The sequence below is a fragment of the Rattus rattus genome, chromosome 11 (genome assembly GCF_011064425.1).
Source record: "Rattus rattus isolate New Zealand chromosome 11, Rrattus_CSIRO_v1, whole genome shotgun sequence".
Taxonomy (NCBI): domain Eukaryota; kingdom Metazoa; phylum Chordata; class Mammalia; order Rodentia; family Muridae; genus Rattus; species Rattus rattus.
Genome location: NC_046164.1, coordinates 14907295 through 14931055, shown reverse-complemented (window position 1 = coordinate 14931055; position 23761 = coordinate 14907295). Strand labels below are relative to the sequence as shown.

The 23761-nt window shown below is 42.9% G+C and overlaps 1 protein-coding gene and 1 non-coding gene across 2 annotated transcripts in view; both read right to left on the bottom strand.

Annotated features, from left to right (window-relative positions):
* Positions 1-12356, bottom strand: part of LOC116912161 (ATP-binding cassette sub-family G member 3-like) — a 50111-nt gene extending 37755 nt beyond the window's left edge. The window contains exons 1-4 of the mRNA XM_032916081.1: positions 12103-12356; positions 11411-11525; positions 10770-10922; positions 6712-6848 (exon numbers count right to left, since the gene is read on the bottom strand). Coding sequence (XP_032771972.1) covers positions 6712-6848; positions 10770-10922; positions 11411-11525; positions 12103-12155 — 458 coding nt within the window. The 5' untranslated portion in view covers positions 12156-12356. The remainder of the gene's footprint in view (positions 1-6711; positions 6849-10769; positions 10923-11410; positions 11526-12102) is intronic.
* LOC116913038 lies at positions 3148-3254 on the bottom strand. Its single transcript, XR_004389575.1, has one exon. It is a non-coding gene; the product is annotated as a U6 spliceosomal RNA (small nuclear RNA).
* Positions 12357-23761: the final 11405 nt, after the last annotated feature.

The window sequence follows — 23761 nt, the reverse complement described above, 5'->3', positions numbered from 1 at the left end:
TGCCTCCATATCTCCTCCTATGAATATTTTTGTCTCCCTTTTATAAAGGAATGGAAGCATCTGCATTTTGCTCATCCTTCTTCTTGAGTTTCCTGTGGTCTGTGGCTTGCATCGTGGATAATTCGAGCTTTTGGGCTAATATCCACTTATTGATGAGTGCATACTATGTGTGTTTTTCTGTGATTAGGTTACCTCACTCAGGATGATATTTTCTAGTTCATTCCATTTGCCTATGAATTTCATGAAGTCATTGTTTTTGATAGATGAGTAGTACTCCATTGTGTAAATGTATAACATTTTTTGAATCCCTTCCTCTGTTGAAGGGCATCTGGGATCTTTCCAGCTTCTGGCTATTATTAATAAGGCTACTATGAACATAGTGGGGCATGTGTCTTTGTTGTATGTTGGAGCATCTTTTGGATATATGCCCAACAGAGGTATAGCTGGGTCCTCAGGTAGTGGAATGTCCAATTTTCTGAGGAACCTCCAGACTGATTTCCAGAGTGGTGGTACCAGTTTGCAAGCCCACCAACAATGGAGGAGTGTTCCTCTTTCTCCACATCATTGTCAGTATCTGCTGTTGCCTGAGTTTTTGATCTTAGCCAATCTGACTTGTGTGAGGTTGAATCTCAGGGTTGTTTTGATTTGCATTTCCCTTATGATTAAAGATGTTGAACATTTCTTTAGGGGCTTTTCAGCCATTCGGCATTCCTCAGCTGAGAATTTTTTGTTTAGCTCTGTACCCCATTATTAATAGGGGTATTAGGCTCTCTGGAGTCTACCTTTTTGAATTCTGTGTATATTTTAGATATCAGCCTTCTAGCAAGTGTAGGATTGGTAAAGATCTTTCCTGAATCTGTTGTTTGCCATTTTGTCCTAATGACAGTGTCCTTTGCCTTACAGAAGCTTTGCAGTTTTATAAGGTCCCATTTGTCCATTCTTGATCTTAGAGCATAAGTCATTGGTATTTTGTTCAGGAAATTTTCCCCAGTGTCCACGTGTTCAAGACTCTTCCCCACTTTTTCTTCTATTAGTTTGACTCTATCTTGTTTGATGTCAAAGTCCTTGATCCACTTGGAGTTTAACTTTGTCCAGGGCAATAAGAATAGATCAATTTGCAGTCTCCTACATGTTGATCTCCAGTTGAACCAGCACCATTTGTTGAAAATACTGTCTTTTTTACAATGGATGGTTTTAGTGCCTTTGTCAAAGATCAAGTGACCACAGTTGTGTGGGTTCATTTCTGGGTCTTCAGTTCTGTTCCACTGATCTATCTGCCTGTCTCTATTGCTCTATAAAACTGCTTGAGGTCAGGGATGAAGTTCTTTTATTGTTGCATATAATTGTTGCTATCCTGGGTTTTTTGTTATTCCAAATGAATTTGCAAATTGCTCTGTCTATCTCTATAAAGAATTAAGTAGGAAATTTTTGGAGATGGCATTGAATTTGTAGATTGCTTTAGGAAAAATGGCTACTTTTACTATATTAATCCTGCCAATCCAAGAGCCTGGGAGATCTTTCCATATTCTGAGATCTTCTTCTGTTTCTTTCTTCAGAGACTTGACGTTTTTGTCATACAGATTTTTCACTTGCTTGGTTAAAGTAACACCAAAATGTTTTATATTATTTGGGACTATTGTGAAGGGTGTCATTTTCTTAATTTTTCTCACCCTGTTGAGCCTTTGAGTAGAGGAAGGCTACTGATTTGTTTGAATTAATTTTATACCCAGACACTTTGCTGAAGTTGTTTATCCTGCTTAGTAGTTCTCTGGTGGAACTTTCGGGGTCAGTTAAGTATACTATCATATCATCTTCAAATAGTGATATTTTGATTTCTTCCTTTCCAATTTGTATCTTTTTGACCTCCTTTTGTTGTCTGATTGCTCTGCCTAGGGCGTCGAGTACTATATTGAATAAGTAGGGAGAGAGTGGGCAGCCTTGTCTAGTCCCTGATTTTAGTGGGATTGCTTCAAATTTCTCTCCATTTAGTTTGATGTTAGCTACTAGTTTGCTGTATATGGCTTTTTACTGTGTTTAGGTATGGGCCTTGAATTCCTGATCTTTCCAGGACCTTTATCATGAAGGAATGTTGAATTTTGTCAAATGCTTTCTCAGCATCTAATGAAATGATCATGTGGTTTTTATCTTTGAGTTTGTTTATACAGTGGATTATATTGATGGATTTTATGTATATTAAACCATCCCTGTATCCCTGGGATGAAGCCTACTTGATCATGGTGGATGATTGTTTTGATGTGCTCTTGGATTCTGTTTGCAAGAATTTTATTGAGTATTTTTGTGTCGATATTCATAAGGGAAATTGGTCTGAAGTTCTCTTTCTTTGAGGGGTCTTTGTGTGGTTTAAGTATAAGAGTAATTGTGGCTTCATAGAAGGAATTTGGTAGTGCTCCATCTGTTTCAATTTTGTGGAATAGTTTGGACAGTATTGTTATGAGTTCTTCTATGAAGGTCTGATAGAATTCTGCACTGAACCCGTCTGGTTCTGGACTCTTTTTGTTTGGGAGACTTTTAATAACTGCTTCTATATCTTTAGGAGTTATGGAGTTATTTAGATGGTTTATTTGTTGCTGATTTAACTTTAGTACCTGGTATCTGTCTAGAAATTGTCCATTTCCTCCAGATTTTCCAGTTTTGTTGAGTATACGCTTTAGTAGCAGGCATGATTTTTTAAAATTTCCTCAGATTCTGTTGTTATGTCTCTCTTTTCATTTCTGATTTTGTTAATTTGGACACACTCTGTGTGACCTCTGGTTAGTCTGGCTAATGGTTTATTTATCCTGTTGATTTTCTCAACGAACAAGCTCTTTGTTTTCTTAATTCTTTTTGTTTCTACTCGGTTCATTTCAGCCCTGACTTTGATTATCTCCTGCTGTCTACTCCTGCTGGGTGTTATTTGTTTCTTTTTGTTTAGAGATCTTAGGTGTGCTGTCAGTCTGCTGATATATGCTCTCAACTGTTTCTGCAGGCACTTGGAGCTAGGAGTTTTCCTCTTGGCACTGCTTTCATTGTGTCTCATAAGTTTGGAAATGTTGTACCTTCATTTTCATTAAATTCTAAGAAGTCTTTAATTTTTTTCTTTATTTCTTCCTTGTCCCAGTTGTCATTGAGTAAAGTGTTGTTCAACTTAAAAATACCGAACGCTTCACGAATTCGTGTGCCATCCTTGCGCAGGGGCCATGCTAATCTTCTCTGTATCGTTCCAATTTTAGTATATGTGCTGCTGAAGTGAGCACTGAGTTTTTCTAATAAACGCTTCATCTAACTTGTTTTATATACGTGAGAAAGAAACCAAACTCCATGTTTCTATTTCAAATTCTACAATTTGTTAATCTGTGAAACATCAATTGTCCACAGTTCACCAGAGTTTTATTGACACTGTAGACCTCCAGGCAGTGTAACCTCAGAGTAAACTGGATCACTAACAGGCATGCTGGCTGATCTGGAGGTTCACCCAAGATTGAGAAACAACAACAGAGCAGGTATTAAAGGTATGATTATATTGGACAATTTATTTGACTACTGACAGTTTCTGCCTCCTCACGAATTGGTATTGTTTGTTCTGATCTTGTGATTCACATTGCTAACCACTTGATCTCCCTGCTAAATGCTTCAGTGATGACCTCATTTTAATTTTAATAACATTTGCATAAGGATAATTTAAGATAATGAGCTCTCTCTGGGGATAAGCATTAAAACGCCAAGCAACAGGTTAAGGGACCACAGTTAGTGAGGGGCAAAGCTGAGATTTCATCATTAGTTTAATTCCATGGCAGGGAAAAATGAGCTAAAAGGGTGGTTTTGGAGAGTTTCGTCTTCTGGTAGGAGAACCAGTAACTAAAAGAATGTTTCAAAGTGCTATTAAAATGCTTCTATAAAAGCTGGGTATGGGGCTGGGGATTTAGCTCAGCGGTGAAAATTACCTAGGAAGTGCAAGGCCCTGGGTTCGGTCCCCAGCTCCAAAAAAAAAAAAAAAAAAAAAAAAAAAAAAAAAAAGCTGGGTATGGTGGCATGTCTGCAAAATCCAGCCGGTAGGATGATCTAGGGAGTCCAATACACACTTAGATTATGTAAGATTCCAATTAAAAAGTACAGAAAGAGATAAAGAGAAAGAGAGAGAGGAGGAGGGAGAAAGCAAGGCCCAGGACCAGCCAGCACAGCAGCGTCTGCTCTCACAGCTCAGTTAGGAATCCTTGCAGGACTGACAAAGGTGAGTTTTTGTTGTTATTGTTGTTGTTTTTCCTTGTGTTATTAGTGCTTTGCCGGAACGCCTGTGAGCACGTGTCCCTGGTTCATGTGGAGGTGAGAAAGATAAATTAGATGCCCTGGGAATGTAGCAAAGATGATTGTGGGCTACAATATGCATGCTGGAAATTTAACCTGAGCCCTCTGGAAGAGCAGCAGTGCTAACCCATCTCTCCATCCCAGTCAAAGAATTTTATTTAAATTTTTTTATTTTAAAAAATATGAATCCTAGTTGAAGGAAAGAATAGGATTGAAATACATTGTATGAAATTCTCAAAGAATTATGAGAAACATAAAAATCCTCACAGTGAAGGAGCTTCCACTAGCCTGGTGAGTTATTTACTACTTAAAAATGAAGACTAACATATTACAGTCCATGGTACAAAATGGGAAGTAAGGAGAGACCTATTCCACACAGAGAGCCATGTCAGCCTGTGAAGTAATTAAATCAAGAGGGGAATTACAAGTTCACATGAAACTGGTGAGACCAGATGAGGTGCAGAGTAATGGCATAAGAGGTGACTGTTTTCCCTGACTGACCATTAATAATTCATGAGAGGAAAAACTGTAATTCATATCACAGAATCCAGCAACCACCGGCATGATTAGATGAGAAAGTTTCATATAGACAACCCAGATGGCTCAATGCGTAAGTCACATGCTGACAAGTGTGAAGACCCAAGCTCTGTTCCCAGAACCCACTTGGGAGAAGGAGAAAACCAACTCCACTGAGCTGTCCTCTGGCCTCTATGTGCATGCTACCCGTATTCAGATGGACAGACAGGTACACATACATACACACGCACACACAGATACATGCACACATAGAAACACATGCCCACAACTAAATAAATAACTAAATAAATGTAAAAATATTAAAGAAAATTCTTCGTCTAGGGTGCAGTTCCATGGGTAATGGAGACCTAGGTGGACACAGCATGTCAGGTCCGGAGTCTGCTCCCAGAACGCTGGGATAAACCACATGTAGGATGACCCTACACAATGAACTAAGACTACCAACAGCATGAGAAATGGACAGAGGGAAGTGTTCCATACTGGAAAATGAGCAAAAACCTGATCTTAGAGAGTATCCTGAAGCAGACAGGAAAGGGGACACACAGGCAGAGGGACACCTGAGGAGTCCACAGACCATGGGGTGGCGAGGCCCTGCTTGTTGGACCCCTCACAGGGACAGCACAATGGGGAGTGCTCTCAGTTCATGGAGTTACATGATGGGGTGTTAGGATGATGGAGGATGATGACAGAACAGGGGAGGAAGGAAAGACAGAGAGTGCAGCAAAGGGTAAGCAAGAGGCAGGAGCCTGGGTCAGCAGACTGCATGGTCCTTGGATGGGTCTTGGGGTTATTCAGTCAGTTTGAAACTCTTACTGATTTTTAGCACGGACAAAACCAAACTCTTGGTCAATTTTTCCTACAAATTCTTCAACCACAAGCTTCTTTCTTGCGAGAAGGAAACGTTCCTTCTTTTACTTCATTCTTCCCAGGGTTCAGAAACCAGACCTTAGAAATCATTTCCTCCATCCAGGGTGAATCCCTGAGATAATCCCATTTAGCCTGCCTTGGAAACACACAGAGAACCCAGCATTTCCTAGCTAAGAACCCCCACATCTCAGCCTCCTGGAGGCATCTGTTCATCCCCATGTCACAACTGTGTACCCTTCCCCATGACTGCATGGCTCTGCTCTTAAACTCAGAAACCTTCCCACATCCCCTGCCATGGGAACAACCTCACTGTTGACAGTGGCCCAGGTGATCTAGGCAAGCTACATTCAACACAAACTACGCCCTTCCCACTTCAATGGTGACTGTGCAGGGCCAAATTCCAGAGACTCATTTGTAGAAATCCTCACGTCTAAGCACTTAGAATGCAGCTATAATGGGGGACAGACGCATTACAAAGATCACTCTTAAATGAGATTAATAGTGTGCCCCAATGTAACTGGCATCCATTTAAGAGATGACAGATCAGGGCACAGACACAGAGAAGGAGGATACACAATCCACAGCTCAGTGAGACTTGCTCAGCAGACGCAGTCTGTGGTTACTAGCAAGGAGCCTTCCTTCCTCTCAGCCTGCTGGGTTCTAGTCTACCCTGAATCTTGAATGTTCCAGACACATCAAACATGCTTTGCCTCAGAGAAAACCTGCTTTCTCTGCAGCCATCACTCTCTTCAGATCTCTCCACAACCCCAGCTCACTAGTCACATGCTTGAGGGTTTAGGGACATGCTATTTAAAGCAGTGCTCAACCATCACCACAGCCACCCTTCATATGCTCTAGAATGTGTTCTTGATGTCTCTTCTTCGTTGAAGTTTCCCTCTAATAAACAAGAGTTCTGTTACCTACTTCTGCATCTCCTGCACCAAAAATGCACACACACAACCAGGCATTAAGTAAATAAAACCTTAATGTCCCCTTGGCACATACCTTCTGAGGACTGATACGACATAAGTCGTAGTTGTCAAGTCTAAATCAGTGGTGGGATCATCCAAGAACAAAATGGGATGGTCGGCGATCAGCTCCACTGCTATACTGGTCCTTTTCCTGAGTTCTTTGGATCTAGGCTAAAACACCAAGACATCATTATCAACAAGAACATAGTCACTGTCATTTGGTAAACCAGCTTGTTCCAGCAATAAAAGATTGTGTTAAATCATTAAATCATTATTCCAAAGAGCCAAAATATGGACACCTGGGAGAAGAAGGAGGTTTCTCTTCTAACTAGAGAATAGAATGAAATCAGGTCACACTTGACGTGAAGCTATGTTAATTACGCTGACTATTTGATCATTATCAATCACATGTTCTAGGGATGCATTATAACACACAAAGACCTGCAAAGTGAGATCACTGTCGAAAGAAATGGGGAAGATGGGAAAGGAGATAAAATATCTTTAGTAATCATTTAACAACACCCCAACACACACACACACACACACACACACACACACACACACACACACACACTGCTTGTAGCAAACATTACTATGTGGAAAGTTCACATTGCCTTCCTAGGACATTTTCAACCTCTTTAAGACTTTGTGAATTGACATCATTTACACTGGACAGCATCTAAGAATTCGTGTCTCACCCCTGTAGACAAATCCAAAAGGTTGGACGTTCTTCAGGTCAAACTGGAACTGTCCTTTTAACCAGTCAATGTCAATGTGTAAGGTAAGAGTTCACAGGAAGGGGGGGTTGGGGATTTAGCTCAGTGGTAGAGCACTTGCCTAGCAAGCACAAGGCCCTGGGTTCGGTCCCCAGCTCCAGAAAAAAAAAAAAGAGTTCACAGGAAGGTTGAGGGGACAGAGAAATAGGGAACAATTCTGAAGCTTAAACTCTCTAAACATAACAAGCAAAACCATGATTGAACCCTACTGATAACATACAACAAAGAATGGTGAGGGATTGGAAGAATGGGGACACAACAAGGCTGAAGATATAAAGGCATTGTTGTTCTTGATAGTTTAGACTTTGTAGATGAGCATCTGTCCTTACTTGGATGAATGAAATGAAATTAAGTTCTCAGGAGTAAGATACTACCTAATGTTCTTTTAAAACGCTCAGGTGAAAAATAGTGTTAGCAAGTGTGTGATAAAGTACTACCCACTCAGAAGCCCAAAGGCTGGAGTTAGAAAGTATACCACTGTGCTGATTATATATCAATCATGCAGGGCCTACATGTTTCCTCTACATTTCTAACATAGAAGTCTTACGATGGCTGAGGAGGTTTAGCAGGGAAAAGCCACGCAAGCCTCAAGCCTGGGTTGGATCCCTGGAACTCGCATCTAAAGCTACATGTAGTGTCATGCATCCAGACCCCATCAGAATGTAATTACAGTGAGAGGAGAGAAGCGTAAGCCATGCAGGTAGAACACCAGCAGAAGACAGCCCCTGCCTGCATACTACATACAAGGTGGGAATGGACCCTTGAAAAGGGACCTATGGCATCCCTGTGTGTGCTACAGCACGCAGGCAGGGACACACACATGATCACACACACTCACATATGCACACATATTCGCATTCATACACATACATATATATGCACACCCACACTCACACCTACATGCACACATCACACACACACACACACACACACACACACATTCCTACACACATAAATGCACACAGTAACACACACCGTTATTCAAAGTTATCATTAAAAAGTTATGTTATTAAATTCTTGAAATCTTTTATATTTCATGGCCTTCAAAAAGTTAATAAATATCTTTATGTTTTGTCACTAAAAAAACAAGTAAGCAACGTAGGTCGATGACTACTTATTGTTTAAAACACAGCAAAACGAAGCACCTCATTGAAAATATAAAACCAAGTTTTAGAAGGGTCCAAAGAAAACAAGTTCCTATCACTCAGGAGGAAAGAAACCGTGATGGATGGCAGCCTTTGTGAGAGCCATTCTTCCCACCAAAACAAGCGTCTTATATAACACTGAAGAGAAGTCTCCTGTGCCATCCTACTTGCTGTTCTAAGAAAGGGCCAGCGCAGGAGTTAAACCATGAGAATTACATTCTAGAAAGCCATTTTCATCCATAGCACCAAGTGTCCACTTACCAAACATCTACATATGATCTTCTCAATGAATCAGTGTAACAGTGAGGGGCAGGAAGGGTTTGGGGACCCAAGAAGAGGGAAACAACCTGATATTTAAAAACTTGAAGCATATAAGTTCCTGATCAGGTTCTATTGGCAATGAAAGGACATTTGGGGATGGCTAATGGTTATAGATCTGACAGTTGAGGATGCCAAGGATGTGTCCATTTGGATAGATAAGAATGGAATTGTTAAGGTAAGTAAATCTTGTTTTTTAAAGGATGCAGAATAATTCAGTATCCAAAGTGAGGTGCTATATAATATTCCTTTTAATATGTCAGTAAGAAACAAGTCACTGGAGCTAGAGAGATGACACAGCAGAAAGAGTACGAGGTCCTGAGCTCAATTCACAGCAGCCACATGGTGGCTCACAACCACCTGTAATGGGATCCAATGCCCTCTTCTGTTGTGTCTGAAGACAGCTACAGTACACACATATACATCAGATGAATATTTTTAAAAAGAAAAGAAACATATTATCCATTACACAGTGGCCTGGCTCTGCACGAGCTTCCACAGAAGGTGGGTGGTCCATTCACTGTTGCTCTTGACCAAGGCTGCATCTCTGAAAACTAACACAAGACGTGGGGGTAAATGATGTCAGAAGATAGGGCATCGGGGAGCAAGGGCAAAAGAATATCCTAGTTTTCCATCCAGTTGCTAAGATGAAATGTTCTGGTGAGAATCACACATGGAGCTGAAGGGTTATTTCAGAGCACAGTTCAGGAGTGCAGTCAATCATTGCAGGGATGGCAAGGCAGGAACCTGATGCAGCTGGTTACGTGTAGTCCAGAGCACAGAGAAAATGCATACCTGCCTGCCTGCCAGTGCCCACCTCATCTACTCCCCTTCTTCTGTCACCCAGGACCCAAGCTCAGAGAACAGTGCTGCTGCAGTGGGCTGAGTCTCTCCTCATGGATTTCCTTATGAAGACAAGCACCTGTGGAAATGTCCACACGACTAGAGTATTCCTCATTTTCTAGGTGATTCCAAGTGATTGTGGGTTGCATCGAGTCAACAGTCAGAACTAACCACCCTAGATGAGATGAGATAAAAACACAAAACAAGAGTCTACTAAAATAACAAGCCCTAAACAAGTTAGTAGAAGATGCTGAAGACCGAGTTAAATCCTGGAAGGAAAGTTAAGATAGGTGAAGCACAGAGCCAGGGTCCTCGGTCTCACATCAGAGTTCAGTTCCAGAAATACATTTGAAACAACAAGGGAACAAAGGCTTCTGGGTCAGGGTTTCTTAACCTGTGGGCCGTGATGCCCTTAGGGGTCACCGATCAGACATTTTCATTAGGATTCACGATGACAACAAAATTACAGTTGTGAGGTAGCACCAAAGAGATTTTGTGCTCGTGAGTGACCAGGAATGAGGAACTGTATTAAAGGGTCAGAGCAGTAGGAAGGATGAGAACCACTGCTCCAAAGGAACGGAAGATGAACACAAAAAAGAACTCGTCAAATTCTCAAATGAGTCATGAGTGTACACTAAGGGTCGAGGGGTCACGTAAGGAAGACTTGAAATGGCCATGTGAGGAGCACATTTCCCTGCTGGTTTACTCTCCATTCCCAGGCTCACCCATTGTTCAGAAGGCTTCACAGTTTAATTTCCACCTTAACTTCATGTACCCAGTCACTTACCCATGAACAGAGAAAGTGGTCACCCTTGACCACACAACTACAGGAAACACCTTGTGGAGGGTCATGTCATCCACACACAGATTCTCTCCCTCTCTCTCTCTCTCTCTCTCTCTCTCTCTCTCTCTCTCTCTCTCTCTCTCTCTCTCCCCCCCCCCTCTTCTTCCCCTACCCCTCCCTTTGTCCCTCCATCCTCTCTATCTTTCAAGATATTTCCTCACGTTACCTTGATATTTTGTTCTTTATCCAGATGAAGAAGTTCAAGCACCTCATTAATCCTCCTTCTTTTTTCATCTCTTGTTATAGTCATTGGAAGACGGAGAGCTGCTGAGAACTCTAAATTGTCTCTCACAGTCACCGTGTGCATGACCACATCATTCTTAAGGGCAAATGGAATTCTAATTAGATATAGTTACCACTAAGACTCTAACAAATGTAACCTAGGCCACACAAACAACACACCCAGTGTAATGCTGCACTTAAACTTTGAATTTCACTAATCCCAAGCTCAGAGCCTGGACCAAATGTTTTCTTCCCCCTCCCATTTGCCTCCCAAGAAGAGGACAGGAATTTTGGTGACTCCTGCCTGCAGTTATTTGCAGAAGACATCTTCTAGGAGTGTAGAAAGCTGGAGAAAGAACACAGGTAGACAACAGTGTCCCTCTAGACTAAGTCACAGCTGTTCTTACTAACAGTGTGCCACAGATGTCAGACTCAGGGTAATGAATGACTATAAAGTGTTGGCATGGAAAAAGTGGGGCCCATGAGTATGTCATACACTTAACTGGAAAGACACAAGTCTATAAGCTGAGCACCTGCCCATACCCAAGCAGAAGAGGTCTAAAATTGCAACCCACCAACACTTACTTGTGGTACATAACCAGATGTACATTTGAAATTAGCAGGTCGAGGTTTACCGTTTACCAAAATATCTCCTGATAATCCACTTGGATCTCTCCTTGCAGCTAAGACATCTAATAACCTACAAAGGGTAAATTATAGTGTGTAGTTTATTTTCTTCAATGAAAGCCACAGCATCCTTTAGAGGCTCAAAATTAAAACTGCATGTCAAGCAAAATGGAAACATAATATAATGAACAAGTCAACAGTTTAACTAAAGTCACACATGTGAACTTTTCTCTTCATCACAGGTTGTAATTCAGCCCAGAATTATGAATGCAAGACATGATTTACATAACTGCCCCTCCCTGCTATCTGACCTTAGAGACTGACCCAGGTAAGGTGCTGATGTATTTCAAGAGAGTTAACCCTGCGGATGTTCTCTTACCCTCACAAAACTTCTGCTATATCTTTCTATTTCAGGCCTATCCCCCTACCTCATGAAATAATAACAGATATCGACACAATGTGCCAATCACTGTACCATTTCCTATTCCCAAAGTTCATTGTGGAAAATGAGACACATCCCTCCTGCACATCACAGCACATAGGACCAGCCTAGCTGCAGTGACAACACTTAAATAACACCCATGAAGGTGACTGGTTTAGAGCACGTGAACTGCACACAGAGGTCTTGCTGTGCTTTTGGTTATACTCACAGAGATCTGCTCCCATCCTGAGGTCCCATGATGGCATTGAGGCCTGGTCCCATGATCCCACTGCAAACACAAAGTCATACTGGTTTATTTTTCTGTTTTAAAGAAGTGAAATTAGCTTAGGGTCTACATTGAAAGCGCTCATTGAATTTGGATGGAATTGTAGACAGAACATAAGCACAAACTGATAATTTTTAAATGTTAATAGAGGTCTATGATTTAGAAAGATGTTAACTGCTAGTGGGAACTCATCAGGAAATGTCTCAGATACCACAGAATCCTCTTTGTTTATTATTTAAACCATTTGTCTTCTTTGAAATGCCATACAGCCAAGATGAACGTCCTTTGAAGGACGTAGCCAGTTCTCATGAAGACTCCATTGCACACACAGCCTTTAGGTGTCACGGCTGTGACAGCTCCATGCTAATGTGTGATGGTCACCGTCTTCACAACCCTGCTTGCAACTCAGTGAACCTCTACATGAGAAGCCGATTCTTAGGGTATCGAAAGCTCTGTCGTTGCTATTAAAACGGAGTAGAACCAAAATCGATACGCCTTCAGAAGAAATCCAAAGACTAGACAGAAGCACTGCAGAGGACAGGAAAGCTTTGGCAGGATCAACACTCAAGAAAACACCTGAATCAAATAGAAAGCAAAGATCTACCTCCCACAAAATGATCGCTTCCTTCTCTGACACTTAAATTAGAATACGCTGTTTAGCATGGAAATCCATCGCTCAGAGGTAGGGCATTCCTTATTAATGCAGAGACAAAGCACAAGCACGAATCAGTCTCAGAACACTGATTGATTGCTTCAGGGTAGTGAAGATTCAGACTGAGAAGGGCACATTCTTACAGAAGCTCAGTTTCCTTCCCACTTGTCATTTCACATTCAGATAATGTGTCAACCCTTTGCTCTGTCCATGCCCTTCTCAGTAAGAAATGGTGGTAGTTGTAGGCAGAGGAGCAGGAATGACCAGAGCCCAAGTACAGAGCGTAGGGTTGGGTGTGGGAGAGACAGGGTGTGCAGACTGAGCTGGGGAACCTTGGTACGCATGCTCTCCTTAGGATTTGTTACCGGCTGCTCTCTCTGCTTTGTGGAACTCTGTGTTTCCACATTGCTTGTCTTCTTTCTAGCTCTCAATGAACTTTGAGCAGATACATCAGGCCCTGTCTGTCTGCTGTCTGGACTTCCTCATTGCTCCCATCTCATCACCTGTGACTGACCCAGTCCGCAGGCTGGAAACTCACCCTTCAGTTTTGAGAGGGCTGTGTACATACAAATGTACACAATTCTTTTAGACTTTCAAATTTCTAGAGTCTAAATTTCCCTATCATGCCTTGATTTTAAGAGTATGTCTTCAGTATTACTTTTCCATCCCTAATTTTATTGAAGTACAATCATTTATCGTGTTCCCTTTTGTCACTATGTCTAGGGTTTGTCAAGTTTATTTGTATTTCCAAAGAACCAATATCATGTGTGATTAATGCACTAATGTTGCTCTTTAGTTTCTAACCCCATTAAACTCACTGCGGTCATGAACCTGTCTGTAGGTAGAACAAGGTGAGGCTGGATGGATGGGGAAAGTTCTTGATGGTCAAGGACCTAAGTTAAAGCCCCAGAACTAACAAAGTTCGGTTCATGGTGGGCATCTCTAACTCCAGAGCTCTGTGGAGAGAGGAGACAGAGACAGGAGAATCCCCAGAAGCTTACTGGCTGCTAACCTGCCATACACAGCAGTGAAAAACCATAGCCTCTGTCTCCAACAAGGCAGAGGTGAAGGCCAATGCTCAAGGTTGTCCTCTGAGAGCCTTGTGCCATGTGTGTAATAGTATCTGCACGTCTGCAGACATGCCTGTGAATGTGTACATGTGTGCATGCATACCACACACATACAGACACACACAAATATGCAGAGATGTATAGACACATACATACAAGCATACTCAGATACACTTATACACACACAAATACACAAACATGCACACATGGATACACTTATACACATGCACACACAGCTTATTTATAGAGAAGTAGTCTGTGTTTCTTAAGAACATTATTCAATACAGTGTTGTCGTTAGCTCACGGACATACCTGATGCTCGATAGTCTTTCCATCACATGTGTCTGCTGACAAAGTGGAAAGCCACTCTGCATTGTTTCTATGTAGCTGATGTTGTGAAAACTCAACACAGCCTCTTCAGCCAGTGTCTCCGGGTCACTGATGTTTGTTTCGGGAAGGTCACCGTGACGTCTTTCTGTCATTGGGATTACAGTGGGGTCATTATTGGAAGACATCTTGAGAGGTTCTTCCTTCCTGTGGAAGGAAAAGCAATAGCAATTTGAGGGTCCAGACAAACACAGTCATAACACAGATCCTCACACTCACTGATGGCTTTCAACTGTGCTGCCATAGGTAGACTCCTTCCTCATGAACAGTGCATAGCTCTGTGATTAACTGAGGACCCAGATGAGAAGCAGACATGACAGAGTACATAGACCCCCCTTAGACACCATGTTCCTAAAAAAACTAATGGGCATACTGTGCTAAAGAAAAAAGTTATCTGTAATTAATTTTTAAAAAGGGAACAGATGAGAGGGCAGATTTTATTTATTTCAAAAGAAAAGAATATTATGTCATAGTATGACTTCAGATGCAAAAATGCATGTCCAATGACCGCCATTAGCGCTTCTCCCTGCTCTCTGTCTTTCTCCCCTTCCTCCCTTCCTATATCATCCCTCCTGTGTGTGTGTGCGTGTGTCCGTGTGTGTGTGTGTGTGTGTGTGTGTGTGTGTGTGTGTGCGCGCGTGAGTGATGTTCACTCGTGCTAGCATATGTGTAAACTTGTGGAAAGCATGAACACAGATACACATCCAGATTGAGCTATTATATAACAGGGCAGCCAAAATAGACAGTTGGTTCATGGCACAGTGTCAGTGAGGTGCAGCCTGCTTCAGAGCACAGAGCTGACACCAGGCCTAAGGGGTCTGAACATAAAGGAACTCATGTGGGCCATTTCAAGTGGGGCCGAGCATGGTCAGCAAAAATCCCAAGGATGTACTAAAAGTTTGTTACTCGTGTACGTGGTGATGCACACGTCAGGTGGCCTGGTGGTGGCTCCAAGGGGACCCAAGAGAGGGCATCGCAGTGCTCATGGCCCTGGTGTTTTGGACAAGCATACAAGCTTCGTTTCTCTGACAGGGTCTTCAAACATCCACATGCCTTGGTGTCCTGGGTTCAATGTGTTCTTAGGTAGGAATCATATGACTGTGAATTATTTGACAATCTGTTTTTCTGTGCTAGGTACTTGTACACATACAGTACAAAGTCATTTTACCTTAACATTTGCTTCCAAAACAAAGCAAATCACTGCTTTATAAAATGGAGTCAATCATGTCAAGGTTTACTCTGATAATTACTGACCTACATAATACAAAGAAACGCAGAGATGGGCACAGCCCAAGTTCTACCCTATTTCTCAGATGGCCAGTACCAGGAGCTTCTAAGTTCTGAGTTTGACTGTCATGGGATCCAAAAATCATCCAACAGAAGTCATGGTGCCATGAGGGACACCATGAGGGACAGTAGCAGAAGTGGGGTGACTGACAGACACCCTCATGGCTCAGGCTGTGGAGGAATGAGGACAGGCAGCCCTGCCTCCTACAACCAGGAACAACATGGCTCCTGTGGATGAGTGTTGAGCCTGAGAGGTCTGAGCAGGTAGTTGGCAGACCCTTGGTTTCTGAAACAGCCTCATGATGCACGTTGTGTGTAGCAGATGGGGGCTGAGAGCTCTGACCCCTAGTTGCAAGGATTACTCAATTCCCACAGCTTCCTCCTCACTGCATGGAGTTGGCTGCTGGGTAGGATGTGAAAATCTTAAGCAGGCTGAGAGCTCAGCCCCAGGGCTCCCGCTCCTCATTGCAGAACGCCAAGCTCTGTTTGCCATCTCCACTTCCCCCAATGCTTCTGTGAGACACAGCTTTGCCTAGACAAACCCCAAAAACTGAAGTGTCCACAGAGACACTGGCCACAGAGTCCTCTGGGCAGAAGGAAAGAGGTACATAAATAAGGGAAGTCAGCAATGTGAACATTACTCTGTTTTTACAGCACCTGTGTACTGTGTGCAGCACCTGAGTACTGTGCACAGCAAGTGAGTACTGTGCACAGCACATAACTACTGTGAACAGCACTAACCTGTAAGGTAGCAATAAGGAGCACAGAGACACACCAACTATGATCTGATGCCCCCAGACCTGTCACATTCTCTGAGAGAAACAAGAAAAAGGATCTTCTAATTCCTGAACTTCCAGAGTAAACATGTTATATGTTATTTCAATGTTACATTAGTTTTAATGTGTTAAAATGGTTCAATGTTTTAAAAACCCATTGTATTTACTTCATCTTGCTGTTGTGAACTCTGATACAGGGTCTCCCTGTATGGCTCAGACTTGCCACAGATGTGTGATCCTCCTCCCTCAACTTCCAGGTGTCAGGATTACAGGCCTGTGACTCATCTATTTTATTTACACAGTTTAAACTGTCCTGACAGGATTCTTCTTAGTCTCCTGCTCTTTTCTCTCCCTCTCCTTTTCCTTCTTCCTGACCTTGCTTTCTGTGTGTCCTTTATTCGACAATTTAATTACCGTTGTTTTTTAACCTTTATCCATTTCTAACTTAATGTTTTATTCCAAATTAGTTTTGCCCATTACTTTTTCATCATGCCCATTATGAATATTGTTTTTTATTATTATTATTATTATTATTATTATTATTATTATTATTATTATTATTATTTGCCTCTGGTGTTGTTACTGTGGTTTATTTTCCGCACTCTGACCAATGTTAGGAATTAAGTGCTCAATAGGAGGATGCTTGCTTTACAATTCCTTACATCACTGTGTAAAACTTGTTCATTCCCACAGGTGCAAAAAAATGAAACACATAAATGGGTGGAAACAAGGTAACACAACTTCCCCAGAAGTTCATAATGTATCAGAGGCTGATATAAATGTATTCAATTCCATAAAACGTTAAACAAATCATTGAAGAGGTTAACTGAGAGGGGATAGCAACTTCAGAAAGATAGACAACTGTAGGAAAACACGAAACAGTGTAGGATATGAGCAACAGATACAGTTTTTTAAAAACGGAAATTTCGGGACTTTGTTGATAAAGTTTTAAAATTTAGGAGAAAGTATCCCCAGCAGGCTAAATAAGCTGAAATACAGACTTCCAGAGCTTCAAAGACAAGATGATGAATTATTGCTTTCAGAGAGGAAAAAAAAAGAAAAAAATTTTGCCCAGACACCTGGGTAGTGAGAGACTCCCAGGACTCAATAGGTGTGGCCTGAGGCAAAATGCCCATCACTGGGAAGATGGAGCCCGAAGAGAACACCTCCGGTATAGCCAGGGCCCCAAGTAGAGGGACGGAACTCCTAACCCACCTTCAAAATCTCTGAGCCAGCATTGTTGCTGACTAAAACAACTGCAGGGATAAATATGGAACAAAGACTGAAGAAAAGACAGTCCAGTGACTGGCCCAACTTGGGATCTATCCCATGGGCAGGCATCAAACCCTGACTACTACTGGTGCTATGTTGTGCTTGCAAGTCAGGAGACACAGACTTTTTATGTATTTCAAGATTCTTCTCTAATACAAATGTTCCTATTTAGTCTCTCAGCCACGTCCCGTAGGTCATGCAAGGTGAGGTCATCATAATCTTTTAATTATTTTGTTCATTTATGTCCCAAATGTTGCCCCTTCCTGGTCCCCAACTCAGAGTTCTTCACCCCATGTGTCCACCCCTTCACATGGCTGTCTCCTGAGAGGCTCTACCAGAAGCTGACTGAGACAGATGCAGATACTTACAGCCAACCATTGGACTAGGTCGGGACCCCATGGAAGAGTTAGAGGAAAGATTGAAAGAGCTGAAGGGGATGGCAAGCCCATAGGAAGACCAATAAGACCAATGGTATCAACTAACCTGGACCCTTGAGAGCTCCCAGATCTAACCTACCATCAAAGAGCATAGACATATGCAGAAGATGCCTGCTTACTCTGACCTCAGTGGGAGAGGATGTGCCTCGTTCTGCCGAGACTTGATGGCCCAGGCAAGGGAAGGCCTGGGAAGTGGGGTCACGTGCTATTTCAGAGGGCTGGCCTCCTGCACTCTCCGTGCAGTTGGCATGTTTGTTCACTGCAGTTCCGCTTAGGCTGATGAGACTTCATGGGTGTGGATTCTAATGTTACTGGAGATGCGCTCACAGCAAACTCCCTCACCCTCTGACTCTTACAGTCTCTCTGCTCCCTCTGCTACAGTGATCCCTGAACTGTAGGCATGAAAGTGCTTTGTACATGCCTTCACTGGAACTGGGCTCCAAAACCACAATTTACTTGGTTGTGGGTTTCTGTCGTGGTCTCTCTGTTACCTTCAGGAGGGGTGAAGACTATGCTTATCTATGAGTATACAGAGTAGGTGAAGGATTATGCTTGTTTAGGAAGCCAGTGGTTATAGATTCTCCCCGAGTAGTCAGCACAGGTTAGTTATCAGGCCAGCACCAGGCTTTATGATAGACCTGTGCTGAGCAGGTCTTAAGCCCAAAGAGACTTGTTGGTCACTGCCAAGGTCTGTGTGCTACTACCGCACCCACGGGGCAACTGCACAGTCATTATCACTGATGTGCTTCATGAGTGTCCTATCTTGGTAGGACCTTTGGCTGTCTTCCTCCTTTGGAAGCGTGCATCATAAAAGCTAGTCCTCAGGGAGAGGGGGTTCAAAGTCAATCCCAGCCCAGGGGCCTCTGGAAATGCACAGTATTTCAGCAATGGTGCCTGGAAGATGATGGCCATCTAGTGTTCAGCATGGCAGAAACACAGGAGAGACTGCCTGCACCTCGACAAGTCGGGAGGAAAGTACTGGCTTTGTAAGTTTTCCTATGGTCTCCCTCCACACAGTGTTCTCCCATGCCCCGCCCTTCCCCTCCCCACACACTGAAAACAGCAAGAGACACTGCAGAGAAGCATCCCCAGGCTAAATAAGCAGCATAGGTGCTGGAAACATGCTTGCCCACCTCTGAATGTACCCAGAGTCACAGACTGTGCACTGTAAGTTGGTGAGCTGTCTAATCTTGATTCTGGAATAACAAAGCCAGTTCTGAAGTCACAGTCATCTTGACTATCAATTTTTGGTTCACATCCTGAAACTATATGGACTAAAAATAAAAAATTTCTTGGAGAAGAAATTTTAGCTTCCTATGTGTCATTGTAGCTCGTGTGGGTGTGCAGGTATGTTTGTGTGTGTGCATGTATGTGTGTATATGTGTCTGTATGTGTGTATGTCTGTGTGTATATGTTTGTATAGTGTGTGTATGTGATATATGTTTTGTATTTGTGTATATGTGTGAGTATGTATGTGTATATGTATATGTGTGTATGCATGTGTATGTATGTATATTTGTATGTGTGTATATGTGTATGTGTGTATGTTTGTGTGTCTGTGTGTTTATGTGTATATGTGTGAGTATGTATGTGTGTATGTGTGTATAAGTGTGTGTGGGGGACCGTGAAAGGCAGCCTGGTTCCTGGTTGAGCTAAGGCTAGAAACCCCAGAAACCCTGAAGGGACAGGAAAGTGGTAGGCATTTTGCCTGACTCCCAGGCACCAGGCCCCTGTCACTAGCCCCACCCCTCCTAGATTTGTGACCATCAGTCACATAAGGGCAATGCCCTAAGGCCCTCCACAGGTAGAGGATATGACCTTTGGTCCTGTAGGCTTAGCCAATAACCTTTCCCTCCCAGACACTCCTCCCTGTAAAAAGGTATTTAATCTCTGGCCCACTCTGAGAAGTGGGGTACGGTTTTACACATCCACTTCCTGCCATGACAATAAATGCCTTAAAACCATGGACTGCCTCTTTTCACCAGGATCCTCCGTGGGGAGTCATGGAGAAGGCTTTTGCCTGTAGAGCCGCCATCTAGTCTTCTGTAGAAGGCCTCTCTGTGCTCCCAGCCATGGCTGTCACCAAGCCAAATCCAAGCCTCGAGCCCTCAAGCTAAGGACTATCCCCACAGGATCAGACAGAACCCTGCCTTCTTACCTCCCCCTCCTCCCTGTTGGGGGACAGATCCAGCCCTTGGGCCCCCACTCTGTTCTCAGCTCTTCTGTGGCTCCGAGTGGTGCCTGGGTGTCCGAGAGCCTGAGAATCAGATGGTCCTGGCCTCACCACAGGCCCGGGGACCCCCGAACCAGCTCCAGCTGCCCTGGGCCTCAGACTGTGCTTCCCCACCCCTGGAGAGGTGTCTTGAGACTTCCCTATGGCCCAACACTGGCCCAGTGACAGCATAGGATAAATGCAGTCACTACATCCTGGGTTCCTGCATCCTGCCTCCCAGAGGGGCTGTGCCTGACGAAACAGACTTGGACACCATAACCCTACATGTGTGTGTTTGTGTGTGTATGTTTGTATGAGTATATGTGTATGTGTGTATGTGTGTGTATGTTTATGTGTGTATGTGTTATGTTTTTATGTGTGTATATGTGTGAGAATTTACGTGTATATGTAGGTATGTGTGTATGAGTGTATGTAGGTGTATTATATATGTGTGAGTGTATGTGTGTATGTTTGTATGTGTGTATATGTATGTGTATGAATGTGTATGTTTGTGTGTGCATATGTATGTGTGTATGTGTGTATATATGTATGTTGTTATGTATATATGTGTATGTGTGTGCTTGTGTGAGTGTGTGTACTTGTGTGAGTGTATGTATGTGTGACACACACAAAGTAAGCTTTTCAAGTTCTTTAATTTTCATAATTCACCTTAATTCTTATTAATTTCCTCAAGCAGCTGATTCTAAGACTTCCTACTTCAAACAGTTTTCAACTACAACCAAACTTAAATCAAAAACAGTCAACAAAATGTCTGTGGTGATAGAAAAATTGTACAGAACTGGTCATAGTTCTAATATACTGATTGTCACATGGTGCCCCCAAATATATGTAGTGTGGCTACAAGGTAAGCATTTGCCAAATACAGAACAAAAATTCACATAATCGCATATGAAATTTCAGCGTCTCTTTAAGTAAGACCTGCTCATCAAGGGTGTCTGTACCACACAAGAGAAGGAAAGTGACAGCCAGTTTACCCTGGCCTGGGCACTACTGCTGGCATTATGGGTTTGAAGCATGGTCTTCCTTTGAGTCTCCACTACATCCCAAATTAACACACGTGAGAAATGTTCCCTCAAAAGCACTCTGGCAAGAGCCTCTCTGAAGAGCATTGAGCTTCCCTTACTGTTCCTGAGCAACACCTTTGTGTTATGGTCACAATGCACCTCATGGGGCTGGAGGTATGTACGGTGCAGCGATTAAAAGCACATACTGTTCTTATCCCCAGCACCTGCATGGGGACTTAGAACATCTACAACTCCAGTCCGGAGGATCCAGGGCCCTCTCCGGCCTCTATGGGCTCCAGACATGCGAGCAGTGCACCTACATACATGTAAGGAAAACACTCAGACACATAAAGCAAAAATGAAAAATGCACCTTTGTGCTCCGAGGGTCGCTCAGTGCACCTGTGTCCCCTCTGGTTTCTCCACGGCCATGGCTTATGCACAGCTCACCATTCTAGCTTGCATTGTATTTTCCGTTCATGGCATTTCTCCTCTTTTCAAACGCTTCACAGATGCTCAGCCACAGTATGTGCTGAAATAGACTCTGCATGCGTTTGCTTCTTAACACACATTGATGCAAGAGAGCATACTAAGTTGGGGAGGCATGTGTTAACACCGTAAGGAGATCTCACGCGTAAATGCACAGGCTGGACATGCCAGTGTCAGGGGAAAAAAACTAAACTAAAACGAGTGACTACATTTCTAGTGCATTATCAATGCACAATCCACTAAAAGGTTTGCAATCTAATGATTTTGGTCTTTAATTTTTCTGTCTGTTGTAACCTTTTTGGCACTATCTGAGGAAGAGTTGTAAGAAGTTGATGAATTGTCTGTATATCGAACTAGAGATGGCCGGACTAATTTTATATCATGGGATAAAGAAAAGTAATAAACTACCCAGCTCCCTTAAAATAACAGTGTTAACAGATTTCTTATGCTCTTTGGTACCTCCGCTATTCAGTGAAACTTTTAACTGCCAAACACCAACTATGTTTCCCTCATACTTTTGGAAATCAAAAGTTGAACATTGCCAACCTGCCCCAAACAGGGACCCTTGACAAACTGCATGGTGTGACCAAGTTGCTTTGCATTTCACACTTTCAAATGAAGCTGCAGTGCATTTCCCCGCCCTCTGCTGCACTCTGCAACCTGCTCGCCCACACTCACCACTGTCAGACAATGCAGGGGCCCAGGCAGCTGCTTTCACAGGACAAGTTGCAGCTCTGGCTTTCAGAAGGGTCTGGCTTCTGCTCTGCAGAGTGCTGGAGCCTCTGTGGTCAGGGAGGCGACCTGGGAACTCTGAAGAGGGGAGAGGAAGTAGCAGGCAGTAGGGTGGAACTGGACTGTTAAGTCAGGCCTTATCGAGGCCAGATGGCTTATGTCGATGAGTCAGGCCTTATCGAGGCTGGTTGGTTTATGCTGAGCCAGGCCTTATCGAGACCAGGTGGTCCATGATTGGACTACTTCCCCATAACATGTAATGTTATTCTTTTGCAAGGTACACTGGACCTCACAGCAGGGTTAGTGGGGGATAGTTTTAAAAATCTTTATTCTTTCATTCCCCACTTCTGCTTGTGGCTTTTTCTAATCTTAGAACTCGGAGCCGCCTTCTTTAATTTTTTTCCCTAAGGTCTTCTGAGGCATGATATTGTTGGCGAAGCATTAAAATTTCACTGCACTAACTCTTTCTCTAATAAAAGCTACTAACTTATTTAAAAAATACAGGGTCCAACTGTCAAAAGTAACAAGAGAATAATTAAGGGCCCTAAGAGCATGGAAATTAATGTGGTGAGCCAAGGAGACTGAGAAAACCAACTTTTAAACTATCCTTGATTAGCCTCTCTCTCTTTCTGTCTGTTGGCCAATCTTTTTCGTAGTTTGGACATGGAGTCCCTAATGACCAGAGTGATCAACATAGAAGCGACACTCTTTTCTTAGGGCAGCACATAACCCACTCTCTTTAAGAAACAGTAAATCTAGTCCTCTCCTGTTTTGTTAGACCACCTCTGAGAGGGAGGTCACTGATTCATCAAGCTTAGATATGGATTGTTCTATGGCTTGTAAATCTTCATCTGTTGTAGATCTCAATTCATGGAAATATTGAGGGGTCTGTATTAATGCTGCTGTGCCTGTTCATGCACCTGTGGCTACCCTGAGTCCCAATATGACTGCTAGGGTCAAGGAAATGGGTTCCTCGTGGAAGCACCTCGGATGTTTGTCAAACTCATCTTCAAGAGTGCCTGCAGGGTGATAATAAACTCGAGGGACCAGTCGTACGAATATACAATAGTCTTTGGTATCCTCAAAGACAGAAGTAGGAATACAAGGGGTTAGTCCTGACCCACAAGCCCACCACTTATCAAGGGTGGGCACTAAGAATCTGTTAGTAGAGGTTTGAGGGCTCTTGAGGATCTCATTACAGGGATGCCTGTATGCAGCTGGTAGGCTTTCTAGGCAGGTTCCTTTTCTGGAGACCTCTGTAAGGG